At 38.0% G+C, this 26,726-nt stretch overlaps 1 protein-coding gene across 2 annotated transcripts in view; it reads left to right on the top strand.

Annotated features, from left to right (window-relative positions):
• The first annotated feature begins 3,497 nt into the window (after positions 1-3,497).
• The window catches only part of pcdh19 (protocadherin 19), a 217,355-nt gene continuing 194,126 nt past the window's right edge, over positions 3,498-26,726 (top strand). Inside the window, exons 1-2 of one of the 2 annotated variants that reach the window (XM_053506467.1) lie at positions 3,498-6,622; positions 8,440-8,767. In XM_053506467.1, the coding sequence (XP_053362442.1) occupies positions 4,491-6,622; positions 8,440-8,767 (2,460 nt within the window). In that variant the 5' untranslated portion in view covers positions 3,498-4,490. Of the gene's footprint in view, positions 6,623-8,421; positions 8,768-26,726 lie in introns of both variants that reach the window. The other variant, XM_053506466.1, reaches the window with a different exon arrangement.

Genomic DNA, 26,726 nt, shown 5'->3' with positions numbered 1-26,726 from the left:
CGGATAAATATAATATGATATAAGCCCAGAAAAATGGGAGGGTTGCATCAGGCGTAAAACCTGTGCCAATTTGTTGTGCGGACTGCATATTCCGCTGTGGCAACCCATTGCTGGGAGTAGCCGAAAGACCAACAACAACAATAGTAGTAGTAATAGTGTTGTGGTAATTATTAGGGCCCAAGCACTATGACATCACCCTAGTACGTCATAGTGTGTAAAGGACCCATTTGTTTTTTCCTAAAATTGTAACGGCCCATGCACTATGACATCAGTCCTACACCTGCTGCCATTAGAGTCTCTTTACAAGTGATTTTGCATTGGTAGTCTGAGATGTTGAGGTATATTTGTTGGATAGAGCCCATGATATGCAGAGTGTAAATTGTTCAGCTCCATGAGATCTAAAAGTGTACTAATTTTGATTAGCAAATCATGTTTGTATGAGCTGTACAGGATAATCTAAAAAAAAAAAGAATATATATAGCATATAGAACATATAGAATAATATATATATATATATATATATATATATATATATATATATATATATATTCAACTTAAATGAAACATATATTATTTTAAATTTCATTATTAGAAATTATAAAATTAAAATATTACTTAAGACCAATAAGATTTTTAACACAGAAATGTTTAACTGGTGAAAAATGAAAAATATGTAGTTAATACTTGTTCAGGGCTCCCTTTGCATGAATTACTGCAGCAATGTGGCATAGAGGCAATTAGTCTGTGACACTGCTGAAGTTGTTATATGGGATTCTCTATGGAGTATAGGTGGAAGCAGTCAGAAAGGATATGAAGGGAAATACAAGCAAGCTAACTCTACCACACATCAATGTATGCACCAGGCTGTGTCGTTTAGTTTGGAAATAGGCATGGGCCTGTGCTCATAAGTTCGATTGGCAGGTTAGGCATGTGGAATAATGGATGACCACATTGAACAATAAATGTGGCAGCAGTGAATAACAAAGCTCTTTTGATAAAAGCTACACATAGACCTTAAAACAGAAAACAGTGATGGTGAATGTAATGGTTACAGATTCTTTTGTATTTTCATATTTAATGCCTGATATTTAATTATTCGACCTCTGTGTTCTTTTTTTTATGTGATTTGTAGACATTCTTTGTGTGACTTTCTGAATTATAGTACTTGGTTTTCTATTAACTTTAGTGTGTTTGTAAACAGGTTTTTGGCTTTTTATTAGGAGATTGTGGATATTTATTATTTGGATTATGTGCATTTATTATTTGATGATTTATTTAGTGCAAATATTTAGATTTTTTTATGTGTACATTCATCATTTCCTAATTTGTTATTTGAAGTGTCGTTTTATTGATTGGTTGTAATGGTGTATGAATTAAATTGGAGGTTTAATTGAAAGAGGTTTCATAATATCCAGCTTTGGAAAAAATTAACAACCACTCCAAAATAATCTTCTTATGTACAGGTGCATGTATTGGTGAGTTGAAATTATTATTTTTTTTTTCATTTTTTGTGAACGGATGACAATATTTCTTCTAAATTTAAGATACACCCCTTGTTTTTTAAAGTGTATATATTCAAAAGAAAATTACAGAAAAAATACATAAAAATAACCCAATATCATGCAGTATTTGCAGAGCTTTAATACCTTAAATAAATCAAAATGCAAAAATTTGTGAGCAAATTGTGTTAATGATTTGGCTAAATGACATTAAGAAATCAGTATTTGGTGAAATAACTCCGATTTGCAATTATAGCTTTCATGCGTTTTGGCATGCTCTTCACCAGTTTTTTACATTGCTGTTGGGTAACTTTATACCACGAAAAAAAAAAGAAAAAAAACAACAGCTCAGCTTGACGGTTTGAGACCATCCATCTTCCTTTTAATGACATTCCTGAAGTTTGCTGGAGTAAATTGTAGTGGTCTCGTACTTTTTTTCAAAGCTGTCCTTGGATCAATTTATTAGAATAAAAGCTGAAAATAAATATTTATATACATTTATATATGTGTAAATATAATATTTCAAAGTTATGAAATATTTGAATATGAATTCCAAAGTAAAATATATTTTTTATTTTAAAGATGACAGCTTACAGCTACTATAAATCCAAAACCAAATATTTTTAAATATTGGAATACTGCTTAAGATCAATCACAAAAAGGATTTACAATATAGAAATGTCCAACTTTTGAAAAGTATGTCCATGGCTATTTTTTTGGGGATGAACAATATATAGTTGTGTCCAACTAGAACGATTCTGAATTGTAGTACCACCTGGCCCAAAAATGCCAGGGCTAATTTATTGGTCCCAGTCCAGCACAGATGGTAAGTTTTACTCTTATGAATCCTAAGCCCTTTACTTAATATTATAGCATATTATACTGTATATTCTGATTGAGTAAGTAAACCTGTCAAACCTGTGATGACAGTAACTGAAAAATTATTTGACATCAAACAACTGCTTTGTTTAAGACATAGCAAATATACAAATATAATCACACCGGTCTGCAAAACTAAGTATATATATATATATATATATATATATATATATATATATATATATATGTAATTCTCAATAAGGTTGATAAGTTAATTTATTTCTGTAATTCAGTTCAAAAGTATTTTATAGATTTAATACACACAGACTGATATATTTCAAGTGTTTATATTTCATATGACAAGTCCTGCTGAAAAATTAAACCAGCATCTCTGAAAAGCTGGTCAGCAGAGAGAAGCATGAATCGCTCAAAAACTTCCTGGTAGACAGCAGCACTGACTTTGGATCAGATGAAACAAAATGGACCAACACCAGCAGATGACATGGCTTTCAAACCAACCCCTGACTGTGCAAACTTTACACTATACTTTAAGCAATTTGGTTTCTATGCCTCTGCTTTCTTCCTTCAGACTTCGGAAATTTGGCTCACTGAACAACAGTCCAGTCCTTTTTGTCACATTGCTGCAGGATATTATGTAAATGGAGCTCTAACCAAGAATTTAGTGCTGTATATGTTCATACTTTTCAGTAGTCCAACATTTCTGTGTTAAAAATCCTTACTGTGTATTGGTCTTAAGTAATGTACACATTTTCTGTCAATCAGCAGAATAATAAAAAAAGCACTTGAAATACACCAGTCTGTGTGCAATTAATCTATATAATATATAAGTAAATCCGTAGATGGTATTCTAATTTATTGAGATGCAACTGTATGTGTATGTATACACACACACACACATATGCTTACGCATGTTTAAATGAGCGCTTTAACCTTTAACACTGTTATATGATTACATTAAGAGTTTAGGTAGTTATGAAGGAGAAGCCCCTCCGCTCGCTTTCTAATAAAATCCACTTCACCGTACTCGAGCAGGATTTTTGGCCTGATATCAGTGCGTTATTTGGTTACGCCCACTCGTCAGTGTAAGCTGTGGTTGGCTGAGGGGCTTACAGGTCCTGAGAGCAGCGCGCATCGAGGTCTGCGTTCTCTAGTGAAAACTGAGGGTGCGTGTAGTGAGCTGCAGCTATAGTCTCGTTCGGAATTAACCATTTTTTGCCCCCATATACGGTTTTTCTTTAATAGCTACACGACACAGACAGCAACACTGAATTGGACAGCTAAATCATCGCGTTTAATAAGGATTTTACCCATTCCTGGACTTAAACCTGATAATACGGCGTATTTTTGTCTGAAGAAATTTGGTCGCTTAAACCTAAAGCGCGCGGAGCTGTCTCCGTTTGGGAATACTGGATTACCGTAAAACTGATTTGGACATCTACCAGTGATTCGTGAATTATCGTCGTCATTACCATCATTACAATCGCTGTTTCCGTATGTGAGTTTGATTTTTTTTTTTTGTCCGGGTACTTGATCTGTATGTTTAACTAGTACAGTGGGGCTTCGACATATAGGCCAATCGTGGAGTGAAAAGGAGAGGCATGTTAATTTTAATTTATTGGGTTTTTGGGCATAACAAACGGTTAGAAAGACAGTTTATTTAAAATAAACACGTGAACTCTAACAAACATGCATTTGATTAGGAACGTTTAAAATAATTTCTGTGTCACGTATATCCTAATTTGTAGACCTGTCTATCCGTGGCTGCTTTCTCCTCATTGTCACAAAATGGTCGGCTCACAGTAGCGTATTGTTTGTTATACAATATTGTATTTGATGTGCGCGAATGCCGTCAGTGCATTTTTTGTTTTGTTTTTATAAAAGGCTTCTTCTCGCTCACACTATATTCGAATTTTTTGCAGCACGCACATATTTTTTTAGATGACGTTAAAATGGCCAGCAGGAAAAGAGCGATGAAGTGACTAGAAGACGCAGTCTCGGTCATTCCTATGAAATCAGTTAACGTTAGGCTTGTTAAGGCCGTGATTCCGACATCGTTCTCGTATATTTTTTACACGACGCCATTCCTGGCTGCTGCTAAGATGGGTAATAAGTAGGATAAGAACATCAACAGGTTTTCACCACTTTAAGGACATGGATTTCGTGCACGTAATTCTGTGTTTTCTGGCGTGCTGGAGCGGCACCGGGGCCGTTTTCAATCTGAAATACACCATCGAGGAAGAATTGCGCGCGGGAACGAAAATCGCCAATGTTACGGCGGACGCGAAAGTAGCTGGATTCGCGCTCGGGAATCGGCAACCTGTTTTGCGAGTAATCTCTAATTCCGAACCGCGGTGGGTAAACCTAAGCCCGGCAGGACTGCTCCTCACTAAACAGAAAATCGATCGCGACGCTGTATGCCGGCAGACGCCGAAGTGCATAATTTCTCTGGAGGTCATGTCCAATTCGATGGAGATATGCGTGATTAAAATCGAGATTCTGGATGTGAATGATAACGCGCCCCGATTCCCCACCAGCCATATCGACATAGAGATCTCGGAAAATGCCGCTCCTGGCACGAGATTTCCCCTAGAGGGGGCAAGCGATCTGGACTCGGGGAGCAATGGCGTTCAGACATACACCATCACTCCAAACGACATTTTCGGTCTGGAGATCAAGACCAGGGGAGACGGATCTAAAATAGCCGAGCTAATAGTAGAAAAGACTCTTGACCGAGAGACGCAATCTCATTATACGTTTGAAATCACGGCTGAGGACGGAGGAGAACCACCAAAGACGGGGAGTGTACCACTTAACATTAAAGTCATCGACTCCAATGATAATAATCCTGTATTTGATGAACCTGTTTACACAGTTAACGTGATGGAGAATTCTCCTATAAATACATTAGTAATAGACCTGAATGCAACTGATCCAGATGAAGGAACAAATGGTGAGGTTGTATATTCATTTATTAATTTTGTGTCCAACCTGACGAAACAAATTTTTAAAATTGATCCCAAAACTGGTGTCATAACTGTTAATGGAATTTTAGACCATGAAGAACTGGGTGTGCATGAAATAGATGTTCAAGCCAAAGATCTAGGCCCAAATTCCATTCCAGCACACTGCAAAGTGATGGTTAATGTAATAGATGTAAATGACAATGCACCAGAAATTAAACTTTTGTCCGAAAACAGTGAGATGGTAGAGGTCAGTGAGAATGCACCTATTGGATATGTCATTGCACTGGTAAGAGTTTCAGATGATGATTCAGGTGCAAATGGGAAAGTGCAGTGCAGACTACAGGGTAATGTGCCTTTCAGACTTAATGAGTTTGAGAGCTTCTCTACGTTACTTGTTGATGGCCGACTAGACAGGGAGCAGAGAGACATGTACAATCTTACAGTCTTGGCTGAGGATAGTGGTTATCCCCCACTTAAAAGTTCAAAATCTTTTGCTGTTAAAGTAACGGATGAAAATGACAACCTGCCTTATTTCACAAAGCCACATTACCAAGCAATGGTGTTGGAAAACAATGTCCCAGGGGCATTCCTACTTGCTGTGTCTGCTAAAGATCCTGACCTGGGAATGAATGGCACAGTGTCTTATGAAATCATTAAGTCAGAAGTTCGAGGAATGTCAGTGGAATCGTATGTTACTGTAAACTCAAATGGTGAAATTTATGGGGTCAGGGCTTTTAATCATGAAGACACCCGCACGTTTGAATTTAAAGTCTCTGCCAAAGATGGAGGAGATCCTTCATTAACAAGTAATGCTACAGTGCGCATTGTTGTTTTGGATGTAAATGACAACACTCCAGTGATGACAACCCCACCACTTGTTAACGGCACTGCAGAGGTTTCCATCCCCAAAAATGCTGGAGTTGGTTATTTGGTTACTCAAATCAAGGCTGATGATTATGATGAGGGAGAAAATGGAAGACTGACGTATTCCATATCAGAGGGAGACATGGCTTACTTTGAAATTGACCAAATTAATGGTGAAGTACGGACTACAAAAATGTTTGGAGAAAATGCCAAGCCATCCTATCAAATCACTGTTGTGGCCCATGACCATGGCCAGACATCTTTATCTGCTTCTGCATACATCATTGTCTACCTCTCTCCGGACCTTAACACACAAGAGCAGATTGGACCTGTAAACCTGTCTCTCATCTTCATCATCGCTCTGGGTTCCATTGCTGCTATTTTGTTTGTCACAATGATCTTTGTAGCAGTGAAGTGCAAAAGGGATAACAAGGAAATTCGGACATACAACTGCAGGTATGTTAGCTAGTTTAATTAGCTCCTTTTGTGTTATCATAGCATCATGAAACCGAGTGATTTTCATGGTGTGAAATGTGCATATGAGATGTTATTGTAGAATGTAGTGCATGTTTTACTTTTAGTTTATCTTGACAGTTGCTGTGTTGTTTTTTTGGTGGTTTTCTGTGCATGTGACAAGGTCTTTCTTAAATGAGGCCAGTCAGGATTGCATGTCCAAAAGTTCCAGGTTGAAAACATGCAGAACGGAACAGGAACATGTAGAATCGTACAACTCTATTGTACTCTTTTTATTTATATAATATAGTGTTTTAATTTCTAAGGCTCGGGTGAATCCAAAAAATTAAAAACTTAAAATAAATAATCTCACAAATAGGATTACAAGAGCTAAGTGTTAGTAAGAGTAACCTATCTAGTGCCCTAAGTCCCATGGGTAGGCTCCAGGCTTCATGTGACAATGGACTGAATAAGCAGTGTGAGAATAGTCTCTTGGGAAAGAAGAAAAGTCTGCTGGGAAAGATTGTTACAACACAATACTCACTATTGAGTTCATTAGTTCATGTCTAGTTTAAAAACATTGCAGACAAAGCATGTTACAGTTACTACTCTTCTGCTGTGTTAGTGATCAAATTATTGTGTTTGAAGTGAACTTGCCGTAAAGACTATTAAGTATTAAAATGCATGTGTGAGTTGAGATTTGAATATTTATATATATATATTTTGCTTACACTACTGTGTATGCTGCTGTGGTCTAGCATGTTTACATTGTGCTGGTTGTTTGTGACAAGTAAAGCTTTAATGCATGGGATTGCAAACAAATCAGGAATAATGGCTCCGTTGGTGGCTGGAGGTCAATTTACTGTGGCTTTGCCAATGAGCCCATTTCTGGTAGCAGGTGACGCGTTGATTGTAAGGGCTCTATTTTTATGCTGATCCAGAAACATATATATATTTTTTATAAATATATATTTTAAAACAGGTGGTTTTCACATTAATCAGCCTAGACCATCTTTTCTTGTTCTCACACAGCTGATATTTTTTGCCACCACTTACCCCAAAATTGAATAGAACGGTATTGATTTTTTTTTTTCTAATCCAAAATGATGCTTAACCAAAACAGTTGTTAAAGAAGTCCAGTTGACCTTAACCAACTACAAATGTCTTATTTATTTAAAAAAATTACAAAACATGACAAAGCCCACAAAATAAATGTGTTAAGAAATTTATTATTATTTGTTATTTATTACTATTATGCAAAATTGTCCCAAATATTTCTAAACCTTTCCATAAGGTGTACATGGTCACATAAGTAGGGATCATTATTATGTTTGGGGAAGAAATGTGGTTGACAGATTTGAAAATAAAGAGATTAAGGCAATCAATAACCGATCTTACACTGATAAGTATTAATCAAACACTTTTAAATCTAGTTCAATAGGTCAGCAATATATGCAATATATAATGTGAATAATTAAATTAATGTATATAGTAGAAGTAATGTCTTTGTGTCAAGTGATTTGAACAAATAGAATAATTAATAACTCTAATTAAATACTACACTTTAAATGTATGATTTGGCAGTATCACTATAAAGTCTATAAGTAAAATCTAACCATTTCCCAAATGTTTATGTGATTCACTGCACACACAGTAAATTTCTACACATAGTACATACTAAAAGAAAAGCACATATTATTATTGCAGGCACATGCATTATTTTTGTGTTTGCAATATAGTTTAAAAATGGGGCCCTGCGTTTAGCTGTAAATATAGAGCACTGCTTTATTGAGTCTGTTCAGTTGTTTTTACCTGCACAGGGTGGCGGAGTGCTCCTATGGTAACCAGAAGAAGTCAAGCAAGAAAAAGAAATTGAGCAAGAATGATATCCGCCTGGTACCACGTGACATGGAGGAGACAGACAAGATGAATGTGGTGAGCTGCTCATCCCTCACATCCTCTCTCAACTACTTTGACTACCACCAGCAGACACTGCCACTGGGCTGCAGACGCTCTGAGAGCACCTTCCTCACTGTGGAAAGCCAGAATTCAAGAAATACTCCACCAAAACATGGCCATCATCATACCTACACTGGGCAGGGCCCACAACAACCGGACCTTATCATCAACGGCATGCCACTGCCAGAGGTGAGAGTCACTTTATATCAGTCTTGGAGTCTTGCATGGGATTTTCGAACAAAACAATTTGGTTGAAAATGCTTGATATTGATATTTTTTTTAGAAGCTTTGAACTACCAATAGCACAGGTTTTGCTGCATTGTGAGCCATGATGCACTTTATGTTTATGTTTACAAAAGAAAATAAAGCAGAAAATTAACACTACAACAGTCAATTGTGGGAACTGTTGCATTTGCCATGTCTAGTTACATCTGATATGTCAAATTCTCTAATCAAGATTTCTGAACTCTACTATAACTTATAGTTATTATAATTATTGTGACCACTGATGCACACATGATCTGCTGATGCCTGCCATATGTGGCATATTCCTCCATATAACTATTATAAGGTGCTGTTATCAACTAGTAAAGTGAAACTGTTGAGGAAGGAGGCTGATGATGCATTATAAACTTTTCATAAAGTTTTCAGTATTGTTTTTAATATTTCCCATAATTTTTAACAAGATTTTGCTTGTAGGCTGATTTATCGATTGTGACATAACTGAGACAAAATCATACAACATTCACACTAATATAAGCAAAAAATTTTGACCTAATATTAACATTTGTAACCATACACAAAATATGCTCTAACAGTTAATAAATATTTGTAATACTTTTTCCTTCTCCAAATGGCATTTTGTAGTCAAGCTGATAGAACAAGATTATTTCGCCTTGATCTTAAAAAACAGCTTGATATAGCTTTTGTTGGATTTTAGCATATTGGCCCCACTTAGCTTATAAAACTTTATAAGCTTATAAAAGCTTATCACATGACTGTGGTTGTCAATGTGCAGCCTAAATATTTTTTTTAGATTTAGAGAAGGGCAAAATTATTTCAAGACATGGGTAGCTTTTTTCTCAGTCACCTTAGACAAAAAAAAGTTAAATGTCTAAATTATCTAGTTAAAAGTGAAAACTAAACCATGCAGCTTAGTTTGATTGGCATTTCCAAATTCCCTGTTGTGCGTGCGTGTGCACACTGTGTGCCCTGCGATGAATTGGCCCCCTATCTAATGCCCCTGGGACCCTGTCTAGGATAAGTGGTACAAAAGAGGAATGGATGTTATTAAGCTAAAAAAAAAAACACCACCACCCTGTGACTTGTTTTTAAAATTGAATACTTGAAGTTCTTTAATGTTGAACAGTCTGCATGTTTACGCTGACAGACAAGATGGTACGTGGTGAAAATGTGGGTTAAAATGAAAACTAAAAAAATATACATTGTGTTCCAATGTAGAGTCAAAACATGCCAATTATTAATTATTATTAATAGCACTTCATAATTGGATTAAAGTTGCATCTTAATTTAATTTTATACTATCTTCCCTTGATAGTGATCTTGATCTTTTTTTTTTTTTGCAAAAAACAATTTGATTAGGTCTACTACTGTGATAACTAAAGATGTACCCATCAGTCGGCCAAGCATTATCTGAAGATCGTGATTTCAAATAATGGTTTATTTTAAGGAGTAGATGGGCATGCTCTTAGTGGGAAGGAAAGCATACTTGCTCTTTCACATCAGTCACAGCACACTTGTCAGTCATAGGGGTCCCCAGCATTCATAGTTCTCATAATTTTCTGTTTTACATATTTTATAGAAGTTGTACAAGTTAGTTAATAGTCAATGCTGCATTACATAGATACTATTTAAAAACTATATACAATACAAATTTTCATCTAAAGAAATGTATTAAAAAGGTTTGGATATGCTGTCAATTATACAGTAGGAGCCATCTCAAACAGCTGCCTGGAGCATGGCAGTCCATGGCAGAATCATGACAAGTCCATGCATGATCTGTGCATGGAATGTGATCCCCTGTGATGATGCAGTTAATGATGCCCAGCCCCATGAACGCTCCCATGCGCTTTCTAATAAGATAATTGCAATGCTGTATAATCATGCCAGGTGGAGCATTGACTGCTTCAGTTAACTGCAGTGTCCAGGCAGCCTTATACAACATGTTCAATATATAGGCATTTATTACATTGTCAACATAGTTTCATAAATTGATGATGTGTTAAAAAAAAAGGTTAATAAAACAGATTTTTTTAAATCACTCAATACACAAACATCATTAATAATACTTAAAGACACAGTAACATCTGTAATTTATTTATACTGATCGTTGTAGGTACAGAATACAAATGCGGGCTATATACAGTATTTTACATTACGGTGTAAGGCTGGGCGATATGGCTGAAAACTGTATTATGATATCAACGATAATCATTGATATTTTTATGACCCATTTAAAATAAGGACCAGGAGAAAAATATATTACATTTAAACATTTTTATTTTAAACTTAACCTTCCTCTGATCATAGTCCCCTCAGTTATTAAGACAAAAATGTCAATAACCATGGAAAACTCAAATAATTAAAACGTAAACATAAGTCTAAAGTCACAATGAACACAACAATTATCTCTTAACATTTACGGTGCAAAATGAAAGAAAATGTAAGAAATGCTTAATAAAGTGTAATAAAATAAGTGCATTTTCTGCTTTTGAAGAGGAATCCAGCAGACCAGCATGAGACAACGACATGGCGCAACCAAACGTGATACACTAACGTCAATCATGTAACAGTATCACTCCCTACGTTGCTAGGTTACCAGAGAACGAGTGCTTTTGTTAATGCAACGGTCACGGGCAACCGGAAGCGGACCAGAAGACTAGCAGTTAGCCCTTGTAGCGTGGATGGTAAATCCAAACTTGGAAATAGCGTGAACAGGCAGGATAACCACGCGAGTCATTGTAAGAACTCTCACGCTGAGAGCAAGAGTTTACACAATTATACCCGCTGTTGCCGGAGAGAGGTTGATTTTACGGCAGCTGTTTACGGCAGTGTAGTCCAGTGCAAGCAATGCTTTGTGAGTAATGCAGTCCAATGTGCGTGTACTCGGAAATGTGAGATGAGCTGAAATATAGAGCCTGAACCTGTTTTCTTTTAGTAGTTTTTGGTTTGAGTTAAGTACGGAATCCACCCGGAAGCTTCTAATATCGCCTGACAACGCAGTAAATAAAAGAATGGACATGCATCGACTCGTTTGTCTTTCCCATCAGCGCCATCTTGTCTCCTTTTATACTTCTTGGATCGCGACCGTACTACCTCAGGGTCCTAGTGGCGGTCGCGGAGCGAGTGCGCATGACAGCAACCAAACTAGCTTTGCGACCTCTGTTTTCTTCTGACAGAGAATAAAAATTATCGAACGTTTAACCGAACAGATTTTTTATTGATATCGATCACGTGTCTATCATGATACATATTGTTATCGCTTTATCGCCCAGCCCTATTACGGTGTATTTTATCTATTTCTGTTTAATATCCTGTAAATAATATTTTGCTACAAAGTAAAGCTTAAAATCTAACTTTTGCTTCGGTTTGTTTTCGTTATATATTTTTGATAATGGTTTCGCTGATGATTTTTTTCGCTGATAGTCAAAAATTGGCATAACAATTTGATTAATGGTCCACAATATCTGGAACAAATATCTGCCCTTACGGATCAGTATTTCTTTAGTCATTTAACTATACATAACGGTTCCCCATCAAAGATCTAATGGGCCATTAATTACTTTAATGATTGAAGTGGCAGCAGAGACAGATTAAATACTTATAATCATTCACACTTGAAAACAATACTAACAGGACTAAACAGTTCCAAAGGGTTAGAGCCTGACAGGCATCACCTACAGTATACTAATTTATTTTTCACTGCTTATATATTTTTGCCCCTTGTACTGATTCATTGGACATGGCTCTTTTGTAATGTTCAGCAAAATAAACACTGTCTACCATTCAAATATTTTGTTAACGTCTCAAAGTCATGATGTAATAGAGACAAGTCTCTTTAGATCCTTCTGCATTAATGTTATCATGGTGTAAATTATTAACGTATTGATGTATTTCACTTGCGGACAAAATAGACAATGTGTCTGTTTAGTATTTCTTCTAAACAGCTGTGTTCATAGGTTTAATCAGCTGTTTACAAGAGAACGTTGATGCACAAACAGTTGAAGTGCCACAGGTGTGTGTGTGCGCTCCTGTATTTGTCAGGTTTGCATGAGTTGGCTTTAACACAAACTCATTTGTGCACCGGCAGGACGAAAGAACCTATCTTAGCACCATCTAACAGTCAGTAGTGGGGGGAGTCAGTACATTCTCCATTGAGATTTCTCACCTTACCTTTCTCACATTTCACTTCCCCCAAGTTTGTCTTTCAATGAAGTTCTTAAAACCCAAAGCATTTTTTAAACTAAGAAAAAATAAATATGGACGCAAATAATCAAGTGTTTGTTATTGTCGGTTTCTCAAACATAATTTTCCCAACTTGGCGTTTATAAAGATTCAGACAGACTGAATTTAAGAATGCACCCCTAGGAACCTAAAACACAAACACACACTCACCAAGGAGCAAAGCGGAGATGCGCACTCATACCACTGACCATCTTTTGTCTTGTAAATTAGGTATCCTCATTTATTTCCCCCCCCTAATGCACATACTCTTTCTTTGTACTGTACACTCTTGCTATGTTTGTTGGGGCACATGGTTATACACAGTATTTTAATGTATGGAACACTTACTTCCTGGTTTGTTTTATTTTAAATATAGCTTATTACCTTATTCAGCAAAATAAACAATGTTGTCATTGTGTAAATTATTAACGTATTGATGTCTTTTAATTAAGGACAAAAACAGACCTTGCGCTTGTGTTTAGGACTGCTGAACAGCTGTGTGCATAGGTTTAATCAACGATTTACAAGACAACAGTTAAAGCATTTGTGGATGGAGAGGTGCCTGTGTGCGCCTGCCTTTCTCTGTTGGCTTTAACACAAACACAAAGACAGGTCTAAAGAACCCCTCCCCCGCCAAAAAAACAAAACAAAACACACAGAGCAATTAGCACCATGTCATAGTCAGTATTCTCCATTGAGGTTTCTCACCTTCCAGTCCTAAGTTTGTCTTTGCTCTTTTGTTTGAGTTCTTAAAAACCAAAAAAAAATTTATACTGAGAAAAAATTATGGGTCACATATCACAAACACAAACTAGCACAGATGCATATGATCAAGTGTTTAACTGTTGTTTTCATTTGTTTCTATGACCAAGAATAATATTAATAATCATTATTATTATAATTATTATCCCAACTCTTTAACACTTTAAAACGCTTTAACACTTTAAAGATTGTCTCCCATTTTTTGCCCATTAAAGTAGTTGGTTCGAATAAATGTTTTTTTTTTTTTTTTTTAAATACCCAAACAATCTCCCAACATTTAAAACATGCAAACATGAAAAGTCATAGCATCCCATTTCCGAATAGGCCACACGATTTAATACCTCTTTCATGGGTCTACAACAAATGGTATGGGACTAGTTATGCGGCAAACTTTTGTACAGAAGCATCATATCTTATTAGTTAGGGCCCCAGCACTGTTTTCCTAAGGATTATTTTTTATCTACTCTTTTGGGCTTTTTGGGGGTCTTAACATGCTCAAAAACTCTGTCAGGTTAAAATCTGCTGCCATTAGGATGCCTGAAAATCATGTGGCCTGAGGCCCTCAAGGGCCCTCACACAAGATTTTGCTGTAGGGCTGAAACGATTCCTCGTTATGTTTGTGTGCAATTATTTGTTTGGCGTGACACTGCGCGTTACCGGATGCAAACCGCAACTAAATACTGACGATGAATAAAAGCTTACGTCACCCAAAAAAGGGGAAGGAGACGCAAACAGTTAGCTGTGTATTAATTTGATGGAGTGTTCTGTTGTGGGCTGTGAAATGAAAGAGAGCGAAAAAAACATATCAGCGAGCCAAGAGAAGAAGAAACCAGCAAGAGAAAATGACAGAAATTCAGTATAGGCTTATGTTATGTCTGAGCTGTAAATTATGAAACTTTAAGTTGTGAAAGTTAAGTTACAAAAACAACTTAGTATTTATTTTAATGTGTGTTATGCCACAATAGTCTTATCCAATTTCTCCCCGTCACTAGGGGGCTCCCTCATTAAGGCTACTACCACTCGGTCAGGAGGGCCGAAAACTTTCACGTGTTTTCTCCGAAAAACGTGACGCCAGCCGAACACATCTTTTCGAACTGCTCACTCACACACCGTTGTGGGCCGCGTCACACACTTGGAGGACAGCGCTATCCACTCCTTTCGCTTGCGCGAGCTCATAGACGCCCCTGATTGGCTGTAGAGCCGTGATTTAATGTGGGAGCACAAAGTACCTCTCCTCCCTCCCCTCTGAGAGAGCTCGGCCAAACAGCTCTCTCTAGACCTTCGGCTGCGAGAGGTTACAGCATCACCCTGGAACCAAACCAGCGATCTCCGGATGATAGGGTGAGCACTTTACCACTGCGCCACTCAGAGGCCCCCACACGAAACTATTATAATAAAATAAGCAATATAAAAGTATACATGCTGTATATAAAAAATATATATAATTTATATATTTTTTGCCTTTACAATTTGTGTTTTTTATATTGCTTATTTTATAATCAAATTCGTTTGGTAGCAATACAATACATGCTCAGATCAAACATGAGGATTCCCAGGACTGTTCTATATGACATACTAACAGTGCCAGCAGTCTTGTGAATTGTTCTCTCACGATCATTATGCACAAGTTGCCAGATGGTTTAAACATTTTTGCAGTTAAGCTTGTTGAGGGGCTTTCTGATCTTTGTGTCGTCTTCCAGTGATGTTCTTCTGCTCTTGAAGCGCACCTGCAACTCAAAACACCTCGAACGACTCATTGCAGCATCGCCATAAACTTGCCGAATCATCTAAAATGTCTGTCAGATTTGCCCAGTTTTATGTTCGCTTTGTTCTAACTTCCATAATAAAATAGCAGACGTGGTCAGAATAGCACCAGTTGCATATGTCCTGATGTCCACAGACTTAGGAAGTCGGTGCTCCCTGTGACTGTATGTGTAGCCGTGTGTGTGTGTCTCATATTAACCTCTGTAGTCTAATAAGGAAACATTGGAGGCCAATGGGGAGTATTGTATTTATTCCCATTTGCATGACCGTGGTAGGACCTCCGGTCAACACTCACATGCTCTTTCACACACTATTTGGAATAATTTGAAAACGCCAGAAAAACCTAATCTGCATGTGGAAACCGGATAAGACAGAGAAAAGCCGCCAAGCACGTGGAGAACATGCAAATTCAATGCACGCAGACCCGACACGGGAATCAAACCGGAGATGCAGGAAATCCTTCAGACCACTTTTTGTATGTCTGCCAAATGCCTAAATGTAAATGTGATGCAAGGCGACAGTGCTAACCACAAGTGCTAAAAAGTCACCATGCATATATACACACGCACACAGGTACGTGTGTATATTTACAGTGGGGTATGGAAGACCCCCTTACATTTTTCACTCTTTGTTATATTGCAGCTATTTGCTAAAATAAAAAAAAAAGTCAAGGTCCTTTTTTTTCTCATTAATGTACACACACGTGCACCCCATATTGACAGAAAAACACAGAACTGTTGACATTTTTGCAGATTTATTAAAATAGAAAAACTGAAATATTACATGGGCCTAAGTATTTAGACCCTTTGCTGTGACTCTCATATATTTAACTCAGGTGCTGTACATTTCCTTTGATCATCCTTGAGATGGTTCTACACCTTTATTTGAGTACAGCTGTGTTTAATTATATTGATTGGACTTGATTAGGAAAGCCACACACCTGTCTATATAAGACCTTACAGCTCAAAATGCATGTCGGAGCAAATGAGAATCATGAGGTTAAACGAACTGCCTGAAGAGCTCAGAGACAGAATTGTGGCAAGGCACAGATCTGGCCATGGTTACAAATTTTTTTTGCTGCATTTAACGTTCTTAAGAGCACAGTGGCCTCCATAATCCTTAAATGGAAGACGTTAGGGATGACCAGAACCCTTCCTAGAGCTGGCTGGAACTGAGCTATCGGGGGGAGAAGAGCCTTGGTGTGAGAGGTAAAGAAGAAACCAAGGGTCACTGTGGCTGAGCTTCAGAGGTGCAGTCGGGAGATGGGAGAAAGTTGTAGAAAGTCAACCATCACTGCCGCCCTCCACCAGTCGGGGATTTATGGCACACATTTTAAAACACCTGAAGGACTCAAAGATGTTGAGACATTCTCTAATAAGACCAAGATGGAACTTTTTGGCCTTAATTCTAAGCGGTATGTGTGAAAACCAGGCACTGTTTATCACCTGTCCAATACAATCCCAATAGTGAAGCGTGGTGGTGGCAGCATCATGCTGTGGGGGTGTTTTTCAGCTGCAGGGACAGAACAACTGGTTGCAATAGAGGGAAAGATGAATGCGGCCAAGTACAGGGATATCCCGGATGAAAACCTTCTCCAGAGTGCTTAGGATCTTAGACTGGGCCGAAGGTTTACCTTCTTACAAGACAAGGACCCTAAGCACACAGCTAAAATAACAAAGGAGTGGCTTTACAACAACTCTGTGACTGTTCTTAAATGGCCCAGCCAGAGCCCTGACTTAAACCTAATTGAGCATCTCTGGAGAGACCTAAAAGTGGCTGTTCACCAACGTTTACCATCCAGAACTGACGGAACTGGAGAGGATCTGCAAGGAGGAATGGCAGAGGATCCCCAAATCCAGGTGTGAAAACTTGTCTATCCCAAAAAGGCTCATGGCTGTATTAGATCAAAGGGGTGCTTTTACTAAATACTGAGCAAAGGGTCTGAAAACTTTAATAAATCTGCAAAAATGTTGTCAATTCTGTGTTTTTCTGTCAATATATGGTGCTGTGTGTATATTAATGAGGAAACTTAAAAACTTAAATGATTTTAGCAAATGACTGCAATATAACAGAGTGAAAAATGTATGTATCACCTTGTGATTTTGAAAGTTCTCTTACTTAGAAATCATGGAGGGGTCTACAATTTTCAGCATAGGTGCATTTCCACTGTGAGAGACAATCCGGAAATCACATTATGATTTTTTTAAAAACAATTTGTGAATTACGGTGTCAAATAAGTATTTGATCACTTGCTTATAAGCCAGATTTTTGACCTTTAAAGACCAGTTGTTTTTCTTTTAAATAGTCTGCTATTTAAAAACCACTGCTTGGTTTTCCTTCCTGTGTGCTTTGGTTCATTGTCATGTTGGAAGACCCAGCCACAACCCATCCTTAATGCTCTGACTGAGGCATGGCCCCGTTCATCCTCTCCTTAATACATTGCCGTTGTCCTGTTCCCTTTTCAGAAAAACACCCCCAAAGCATGATGCTTCCAGCCCCATGCTTCACTATAGGTATGGTATTATTGGGATGATACTTATCATTTTTCTTCCTTCATACACGGCGAATGGAGTTAAGACAAAAAATTCTATTTTAGTCTCATCTGACCAAATGACTTTAGCCCATGACTCCTCTGGATCATCCAGATGGCCCCTGGCAAACTATAGACGGGCCTGGACACGGGCTAACATAAGCAGGGAAACCTTCTGTGCGATGCAAGATTTTAAACCAATGTCTTAGTGTATTACTGATGGTAGCCTTGGAAACAATGTTCCCAGCTCTCTTCACGGCATTGACCAGCTCCTCCCTGGTATAGTTCTGGGCTGATTCTTCACCATTCTTAGCATCATTGATACCACATGTATCTACTTAGACTTCGGCTGTTTGTGGGGTGCACAGGTGTCTTTATGACAGCTAACGACTTCAAACAGGTGCTACTAATTTAGAATCATGAGCAGAGTGTAGCTGGACTATTTAAAAGCAAAATAACAGGTCAGAAATCTGGGTCAGAGGGTCAGAAATAAGCAAGTGATCAAATACTTATTTGACACAGTAATTTACAAATAAATAGTTAAAATCATACAATGTGATTTCCGGATTTTTCTCTTTAGATCTTGTCTCTCACAGTGGACATGCACCTATGCTGATTGACCTCAGCATAATACTTATTGACCTCACTGTATATTCAATTCAATTTTATTTGTATAGCGCTTTTAACAATTGGCATTTAACTGACCATTTTGATTCATACACATTCACATTTCATACAAACTTAAATAATTCTTTTGATTGTGTAAAGCTGCTTTGCGGCAATGACAATTGCTAAAAGCGCTATACAAATAAAATTGAATTGAAGTGAATTTAAGTTTGTATGGAATTTGAATGTGTATAATTCAAAAATGGTCAGATTGTCCCTAGTGAGCAAGCCGCGGGCGACAGTGGCAAGGAAAAACTCCCTGAGATGGTAGTAGGAAGAAACCTTGAGAGGAACCAGACTTAACAGGGAACCCATCCTCATTTGGGTGAAACAGAGAGCAGGAATTGATCTGCATTCATACTGTGTGTTAGTTGGCAGGCAGTTCAGCATAACAGTTGATGTTAATTTGGAGTCCAGTTAGTTATTGAAAACTCAGGTAGACTTGTATATAGTTCCAGTCCTGAACTAACAAACGGTCAAGTCCTCAGAGAAACAGCTGCCAACACCAGTCGAGGCCAGAACTATCTTTTAGGTAGAGAACCATCCCCAGACACGAGACGCATCCCAAAAAGACACACAGGGCATCCATGTGACGGGATCTCCAACCAAATGCGGGGCACCAGGATGGGTCAGACAGGTCCGGAGGGCAGAGGGAGATCACTGGCAGCTCAGGATCGACATGTGTAGCTCGACAGAGAGAGGGAATGAGAGAGAGGGGGACAGAGGGAAGAGAAAGAGCAGGAGGGAGAGCAGAAAAGGAGAGATAAGTTAGGTCTGGTCACAGTCATATAATGTAAATGTATATTAACTGTAGAGTGCAAGCAGAGACTCCGGCAGGACTAACTATGACAGCATAACTAAAGGGGAGAGCCAGAAGGAAACACAGACATGAGGGCTCCCTGAGATGTAAAGCAACCAATCACCTCACCGTCAACAAACCTGAGTGATCAATGAGAGAGGTGGACAGCACTAAACATACCAGTTCACCATAATACTCTGCCCATGAGTTCCCCAGATCTGCTCCTTTATCTAAGGCAAATCTATTTACAAAAATGCTTGATTAAAAAATTAGGTTTTTAGCCTGGACTTAAACACTGAGACTGTGTCTGAGTCTTGAACACTATTTGGAAGACTCTTCTATAATTTTGGGGCTTAGTAAGAAAAAGCAGGGAAGAAAATTTCACAGGGAGCCAATGAAGTGAAGATAAGATGGATGTGATGTGCTCGTATCTTCTGTTTCAAGTGAGGACTCACTAGAATGCTGCTGCATTCTGGACTAGCTGAAGCTTGTTTATGTACCTAGTTGAACAACCAGACAGTAGGGCATTACAATAGTGCAACCTAGAGGTGATAAAAGCATGAACTAGTTTTTCTGCATTGTTTAGCTTCAATATATTTCTTATCTTGGCAATGTTTCTTTGGTGAAAGAATGCTATCTTGTTAATATTATCTACATGAGCTTCAAATGAAAGGCTGGAATCTAATCCTCTCACACCGAGGTCTTTTACTGTTGCACTTGATGAAACAGAAAGGCCATCTAAAGTTACAGAGTGATCTAGAATCTTACTTCTAGCTGTATGCGTTCCCATGACTAGAAGGTCTGTCTTATCTGGATTAAGCAGAAGGAAGTTAATTAGCATCCAATTTCTCATGTCCTGCACACATTGCTCAACTTTAGTAAGCTGGTTTATCCCATTAGGTTTTACAGAGACATATAACTGTGTGTCGTCAGCATAACAGTAAAAATTAATACCATGCTTACGGATTATGTTGCCCAGGAATGAAGCATGTAAAGGGAAAAAAGCAGTGGGCCTAAAACTGAGCCCTGTGGAAGACCTCTAGAGAACATGCAGAATAATCACCATTTAAGTCTACATACTGATACCGATCGGTCAAATGGGATCTAAGCCAGGAGAGGGCTGTATCCTTAATTCCCACTACATTTTCTAATCTGTGAAGAAAAATACTATGATCAATGGTGTCTAAAGCTGCACTGAGTTTAAGTAATACAAGCATGGTTACACAACCTTGACCAGAGGCCAATAGGAGGTCATTTACTACTTTAACAAGTGCTGCCTCTGTGCTGTGATGAGCCTAAATCCTGACTGATACAGTTCATGTATGCCATTTCTATGTAGTTATGAGCATAGCTGCTCCGCTTCTATCTTTACCAGAATCTTAGAGATAAAGGGGAGGTTTGATATTGGCCTGTAATTGGACAGCTTACAGGGGTCAAGGTTAGGTTTCTTAATAATCGGTTTAATAACTGCTAATTTAAAAGATTTTGGAACATACCCCATGCTGAGTGAAGAATTAATTATTCCCAACAGGGTTTCTGTTATTGCTGGTACTATCTGTTAAAGTAAATGTGTCGGTACAGGATCTAATATACAGGTTGATAAATTTGCAGAAGAGATGAGTGAAATTAGTTCATTGTCTTCAAGGGGAGTAAAGTATTCTAGGTTCCGATCTGACACGGCTAATTTAACATCTGCATAACTTGCATTGTTTGGTTCCAAAGCCTCAATTTTATGCCTAATATTTACAATTTTATTATTAAAAAAGTTCAGAGTCCTCACTTTTACACGATGTTGTTGTGAAGATTTCTGCAGTAGTCTTATTTTTGGTTGATTTGGCTATGGTATTAAATAAAAATCTAGGATTATTTTTGTGGAGAGTGGAGAAATACGTTGATCTAGTTACACTAAGAGCTTTTCTATAGTTCAGGATGCTCTCCTTCCATGATATTTGAAATACTAACAATTTAGTTTGACGCCATTTACGTTCTAATTTCCGAGCGGTCTGTTTTAAATAGCGCGTATGATCGTTATACCAGGGAGCAAGTTTCCTATCTCTAATAATTTTTCTTTTAACTGGAGCTACATTATCTAAGGTATAAAGGAGTGTCGACTCTAAATATTCAGTCGCCTGATTGAGTTCTGTGGGGTCAGACGCTGATCTCATCAAAGTAGGTAACTTTTTGGGAGATTACTGATAAAACTGTGTGGTAGTTGATGTGAATGTACATTTAGTACGGTAGCGAGGTGCTGTGCGTACATTATTACTATGACACACTTGAATTGAGACAGGTTAGTGATCTGATATAACTTCAGACAATTAAATTGTAAAACATTTTTATACTTAATCCAAGTGTGACCTGCTTTATGAGTGGGTCCTACTACACACTGATTGAGTCCAGTATGGACATAAATGCTCTACGCACAAGGTCTTCTGGATTCTCAAAATTAAACTGCAATTAACGCCTTGTCTACAGAAACGACTAGGTTTGAGAGAAAATCTGACAATTAGTGGAATCGACTAAGCTGACCTAATATTTGTAGCTACACTTATGTTACTATAGAGAACTTCAAATGAATTAAATTTGTGTCTGTGTTTTTGTATAATAGTCAAATTATCATTGTGAATAACTGCGACGCATCCTCCTCTACCAGTTAACTGAGGCTGGTGTATGTAGTTGTATTCAGGAGGACTAGCTTCATTTAGAGATCCATACTCGTCCTGTTTAATTCAGGTTTCTGTTAAACAAAGTATATTAAATTTCTGATCCGTGATAATTTAATTAACTATAACTGCTTTAGATGCGAGAGATCTAATGTTTAAAAGTCCTAGCTTCAGATCAGAGGTGCCGACTGCGCATTTAGTGTGCTCCAAATTTGTGATATCTATGTTAATTAAATTACTAAAACAGACTTTCCAGGTCTTTTTACATTTTTGCTTACCTCGGGGAACAGACACAGTCTCAATATGATGAACCCTAAATGACGACTCTATGCAGCTAGCAGATGGTTGGTTTAGCCTGTCTGTCTGCTCCCTGGCCTGGGCTCTGGATTGTCACTGAATAACTAGACCTCTTCTGAGACTATGAGCTATACTACAGGAAATGAAAGCAGCACCTTCCAGAGTGGGATGGACACTGTCCTGCCCTAACAGGCCAGCTTTGCCCTCAAAGGTCTTCCAATTGTCTATGAAGCCCACATTTTTTTCGGAGCACCACGTGCACATCCACAATCGGGCAAGATTCCACATTTTCCAAAGTACTCGTACTCGTTAAAAGTCCCCCAATACCGGGGACCGATACCACAGTCTGAGAAATGTCTATGTTTGAGCGGCGTGTAGGGGGTTAATCACAGGCGCCCAGTGCCCGCCCCCGGGCCCCGGCTGCAGCTGAGAGCGGGGAGAAGGCGAGGCGAGACATGTCATCTGTGTGGAACTGTTTCAAAGGGAATGAACACAACAAAACAAAGGCGGACTGCAAATTGTGCTCAGCAAAATTGTCCAATGGAGGCTCAAAAGGTAGCGCATTTAATTTAATCAAGCACCTAAAATCCCAACACAACAACGAGTACAAAGACTTTACCCACGCTGCAGCAAACTCTTGTAAGACGAGAGAAAATGTCCAGAGACAATCCACGTGCTGTGAAAATAACACAGGCAATTATCGAGTACATTGCATTGAGTGACCAGCCACTCTCGGAGGTAGAAAATGTAGGATTCCTGCGTCTCCTCCATGTTCTGGAGCCCAGATATGATGTCCCAAGCCGCGGCTACGTGACCGACACAGAGCTGCCTAAATTACACGACTCTGTGAAAAAACATATTCACAGCCTACTGCAAGCCTCCTCTGCGTTTAGTTTCACCACGGATATTTGGACAAGCAGTGTTAGCCCCATGTCGCTAATTAGCCTAACCTTAAGTACTCTGTATCGGTATCAGCGAGTATTGAAATGCAAGTACTCGTACTCGTTTTCCAAAAAGTGGTATCGGTGCATCCCTAGTAATTGTCACCTAAACCTAATAACTGGCAACAACTGCAGTCAAGCTCTAGTGATAGCTGGCAATGAGACTGGATGTTCTTTTTGTAAAATGCTGTTAGTTTTAAGTTTAATGCACTGCCTCTGCTCTGGAAAGTCTTTTGTGACTTGTCTGCAACGCAACTAAGAGTGCAGTAAATCCCAGTTACCGACACGTACTAATGCTCAGACTAAACTCATTATAATACATACTTAAGTTGCTGTCTTGTCGTTTTAAACTTGTGTGTCTGTGTATGCGTATGTGGTGGCGTTAAATAAGCACAACGCCTTTGAATAGAATTCTTGTAAAGTGACGTGATGCATATGTTAATTGTTAAATTTAAATGTCCCAGCGCTCTTATGCTCTAGATGAGCACCTGTGGAAAGCCTGCTGTCTAATCCAATTGCCTGGTCGGAATTAACTGTTTATTAATCAATAATTTGTAGAAGTAAAAGTAAAGGTACTTTTGCCAAGGTCTGGAAGATGATCTTATCTGTCCTATCAGCTGACAGGCAGTTGGTTTAGATGATCAGGAACAACCCATGAACCACCAAAGCACATGCCTTTCATGAACAGGAAGCTGTTGGTACACCGAGCTGGTATACGAGTTTTAGATCACTATAAACTGAAATGTTGCAACCCAAGAAAGAAGTGCTTGCTCCAAAATTGGCATCTTAATGCTCAACAAAAGTTTGTGGCTGACCACATAGATAAGAGCTACGTTGAAAGAAGTAGGTCATACATTTAACCCCAAGAATACTTTAAAACTGTTGAGCGTGGTGGCGGTAGCAGCATCGTGTTTGAGGTCTTTTCCTGCCAGTTCATTGAACAAATTACATGCAATAATAAAGAAAATGCCCCAGAATTCAGCATGATCTGAAATCATCAGCTAGATGGTTGTAAGTTGGAAAAACATAAGCATTCTAACAAGACAGTGACCCAAAACACACATTAAAGATGATAAGATTTTCTTCCTTATTTAGTCGTGTCCAATTCCTCCCCATCGCTAGGACATTAAGGCTAATACTACAGATGTCGCCATTAAAAACGCACGTTTCGAGAAAAGAAATCCCGTGACTTGCCGCGGCATTGTGTGGCTGCGCAAGGCAAGCTGTGAAAATGCCATTCATTACCTGTAGGGGGCAGTCGTTTTTCAGTCTGAAGTATCGTGTGTCTACTGAAGCCGAAAATGTGTTTAAAAAAAAGTGTGTGCAAAAAGACTACAATGATGTTAGCCTAAAACAATTGTTTTATTGTTTTTATGTGCTTTAAATATACAATCTTGTGCAAAGTGAAAGTGAGTTGCGCGTGCGGCTTTTTGATCAAAAGGCTGATAAACGTGTGCGCAGATATAAGCAGATTTTTCCATAAAACAACAGACATGAAATGAAAAAAAAAAAAAACCACAAAAATATGTACTACTCTCTGAATACAACGTGACAGCGCGCAAAATCCCCCAAAAAAACACGTGTAAACACATCGTTGGGTTGTTTATGCTGGGTCAAAATTCTGTGTTATTTCGGGTACTTTATTTATACTGTTGGGTTGATTTTGCTATGAATACTAAAAGTGCTGCATGATAAACTCAATGAAAATGTTTTGTCCTTAGACCTTTTGTTCTGGTGTTTATGCAGTAAACCCATGGGTGAACACGATGACTTAAGAATTTAATTAAACACGAATATAACTGGCATTTTAATTCAAATCCAACATTTTAATGGTTAGTGATTGGTGCAAGGGCGTCAACTCGCACGTTCTGCGATATTACATTGTCCAAGTTTTACTGTGTGTGCTTTGCAATGTCAGACACATTCAAATGCAAATAATACCCCCTCCTCAGGTGTGAATAAGTTTCTCCACTGTGCATGGTTTCAGCAAAGTGGAGGATCTTGGATCTTGCTTCAGGCCTCTTCTTAAATTTGTGTAAATTTAAAATCTTCTGGATTCTACATTCTAAAATTGACATTGTTACCATTTTTAATCTCTGGAATGCAATTTTTCTTATTATAACATGCATGCTTTTAAATACTCTACAATGTTTTAATTTTAGATTTTATTAAAAAATAAATGAATAAACCAAATTAAATTATTCCATTTGTAAAAAAAAAGATGGGTTGTGTATTGAGCGATTAAAAACAATGCAAGACATGTTACGATAAGGTGTTCCAGTGATTAAAAAAACGGCTCACCAGTCATGTGTCCTCCTCTTTAATTTACCACGTAGTCTAAATCAGCGCTCAGCCGCACGCAAAAAGTTTTCCAGAGCGCACCAGCAGAAGTATTTCTGCTTGTACAGAGATGTCTGCTCGGTCTTGTTACAGAAGCTTGTACAGTATATTTCTATTTTCGTACAGCATATTTCTATTTTTAGTTCTATTTTTCCTAGGTTCATTTTATTTTTATTTATTTAATTTTTCTTTTATTCATATTTATTACTTATTATAAGCTTTAATTCTCTTTTTAAGGTCACTGGCGGTCGTGTTCACTACATTTCGTACTGTGTATGACTGTGTATGTGACAAATAAAATTTGAATTTTGATTTGAAGTTGACTAATGATTGTGAACGCGTCGGGAAAAACAGCAGGCAGACTGACTCTGACCATTTAAAAAAACGTTTGCCATAATTTTCTGACACGCTCAAGTTCACCAAAAACAATACAGAGTAGCGCACCTTATTTGCTTATTATTGATTGAAACGTTTTCCCGAGCGCGGAGGAATGTTGTCTTTTATTCCTATTAATCCTGGGTTGTCGCACCCTCCCCAGGTGTGAATCAGCTGTTTTCACCTATACTTTCAGAGAAACTGAAATGCACCTCTCCACACTTTAAAAACCTTTTGAATCTGAGGCTCTTCTGGAGACTTTCAGTGATTTAAATTTGTGTAATTTTAATCTTCTGGATTCTAGATCCTAAAGTTGACATTGTTACCGTTTTTAGTCCTTGAAATGAAAGAAATCGAGATTTTCCGTATCACTCTATACACAATAATATTCTTTGGTATTTTTATTTAAAAAATAAAAACGGGTATGGGGCTATCTTGGTTTATTAATCTTCGTGCCTGGCTTAGGTTTAATATTTAGTGCGCAGTGTTTGTACATCTGTTATTTTAACTATATCATAACACTCAGAAAGACCTTTTATTTGGGGTT

The sequence above is a fragment of the Clarias gariepinus genome, chromosome 10, assembly GCF_024256425.1.
Source record: "Clarias gariepinus isolate MV-2021 ecotype Netherlands chromosome 10, CGAR_prim_01v2, whole genome shotgun sequence".
Classification (NCBI taxonomy): Eukaryota; Metazoa; Chordata; class Actinopteri; order Siluriformes; family Clariidae; genus Clarias; species Clarias gariepinus.
This window is presented reverse-complemented; position numbering and strand designations above follow the sequence as displayed.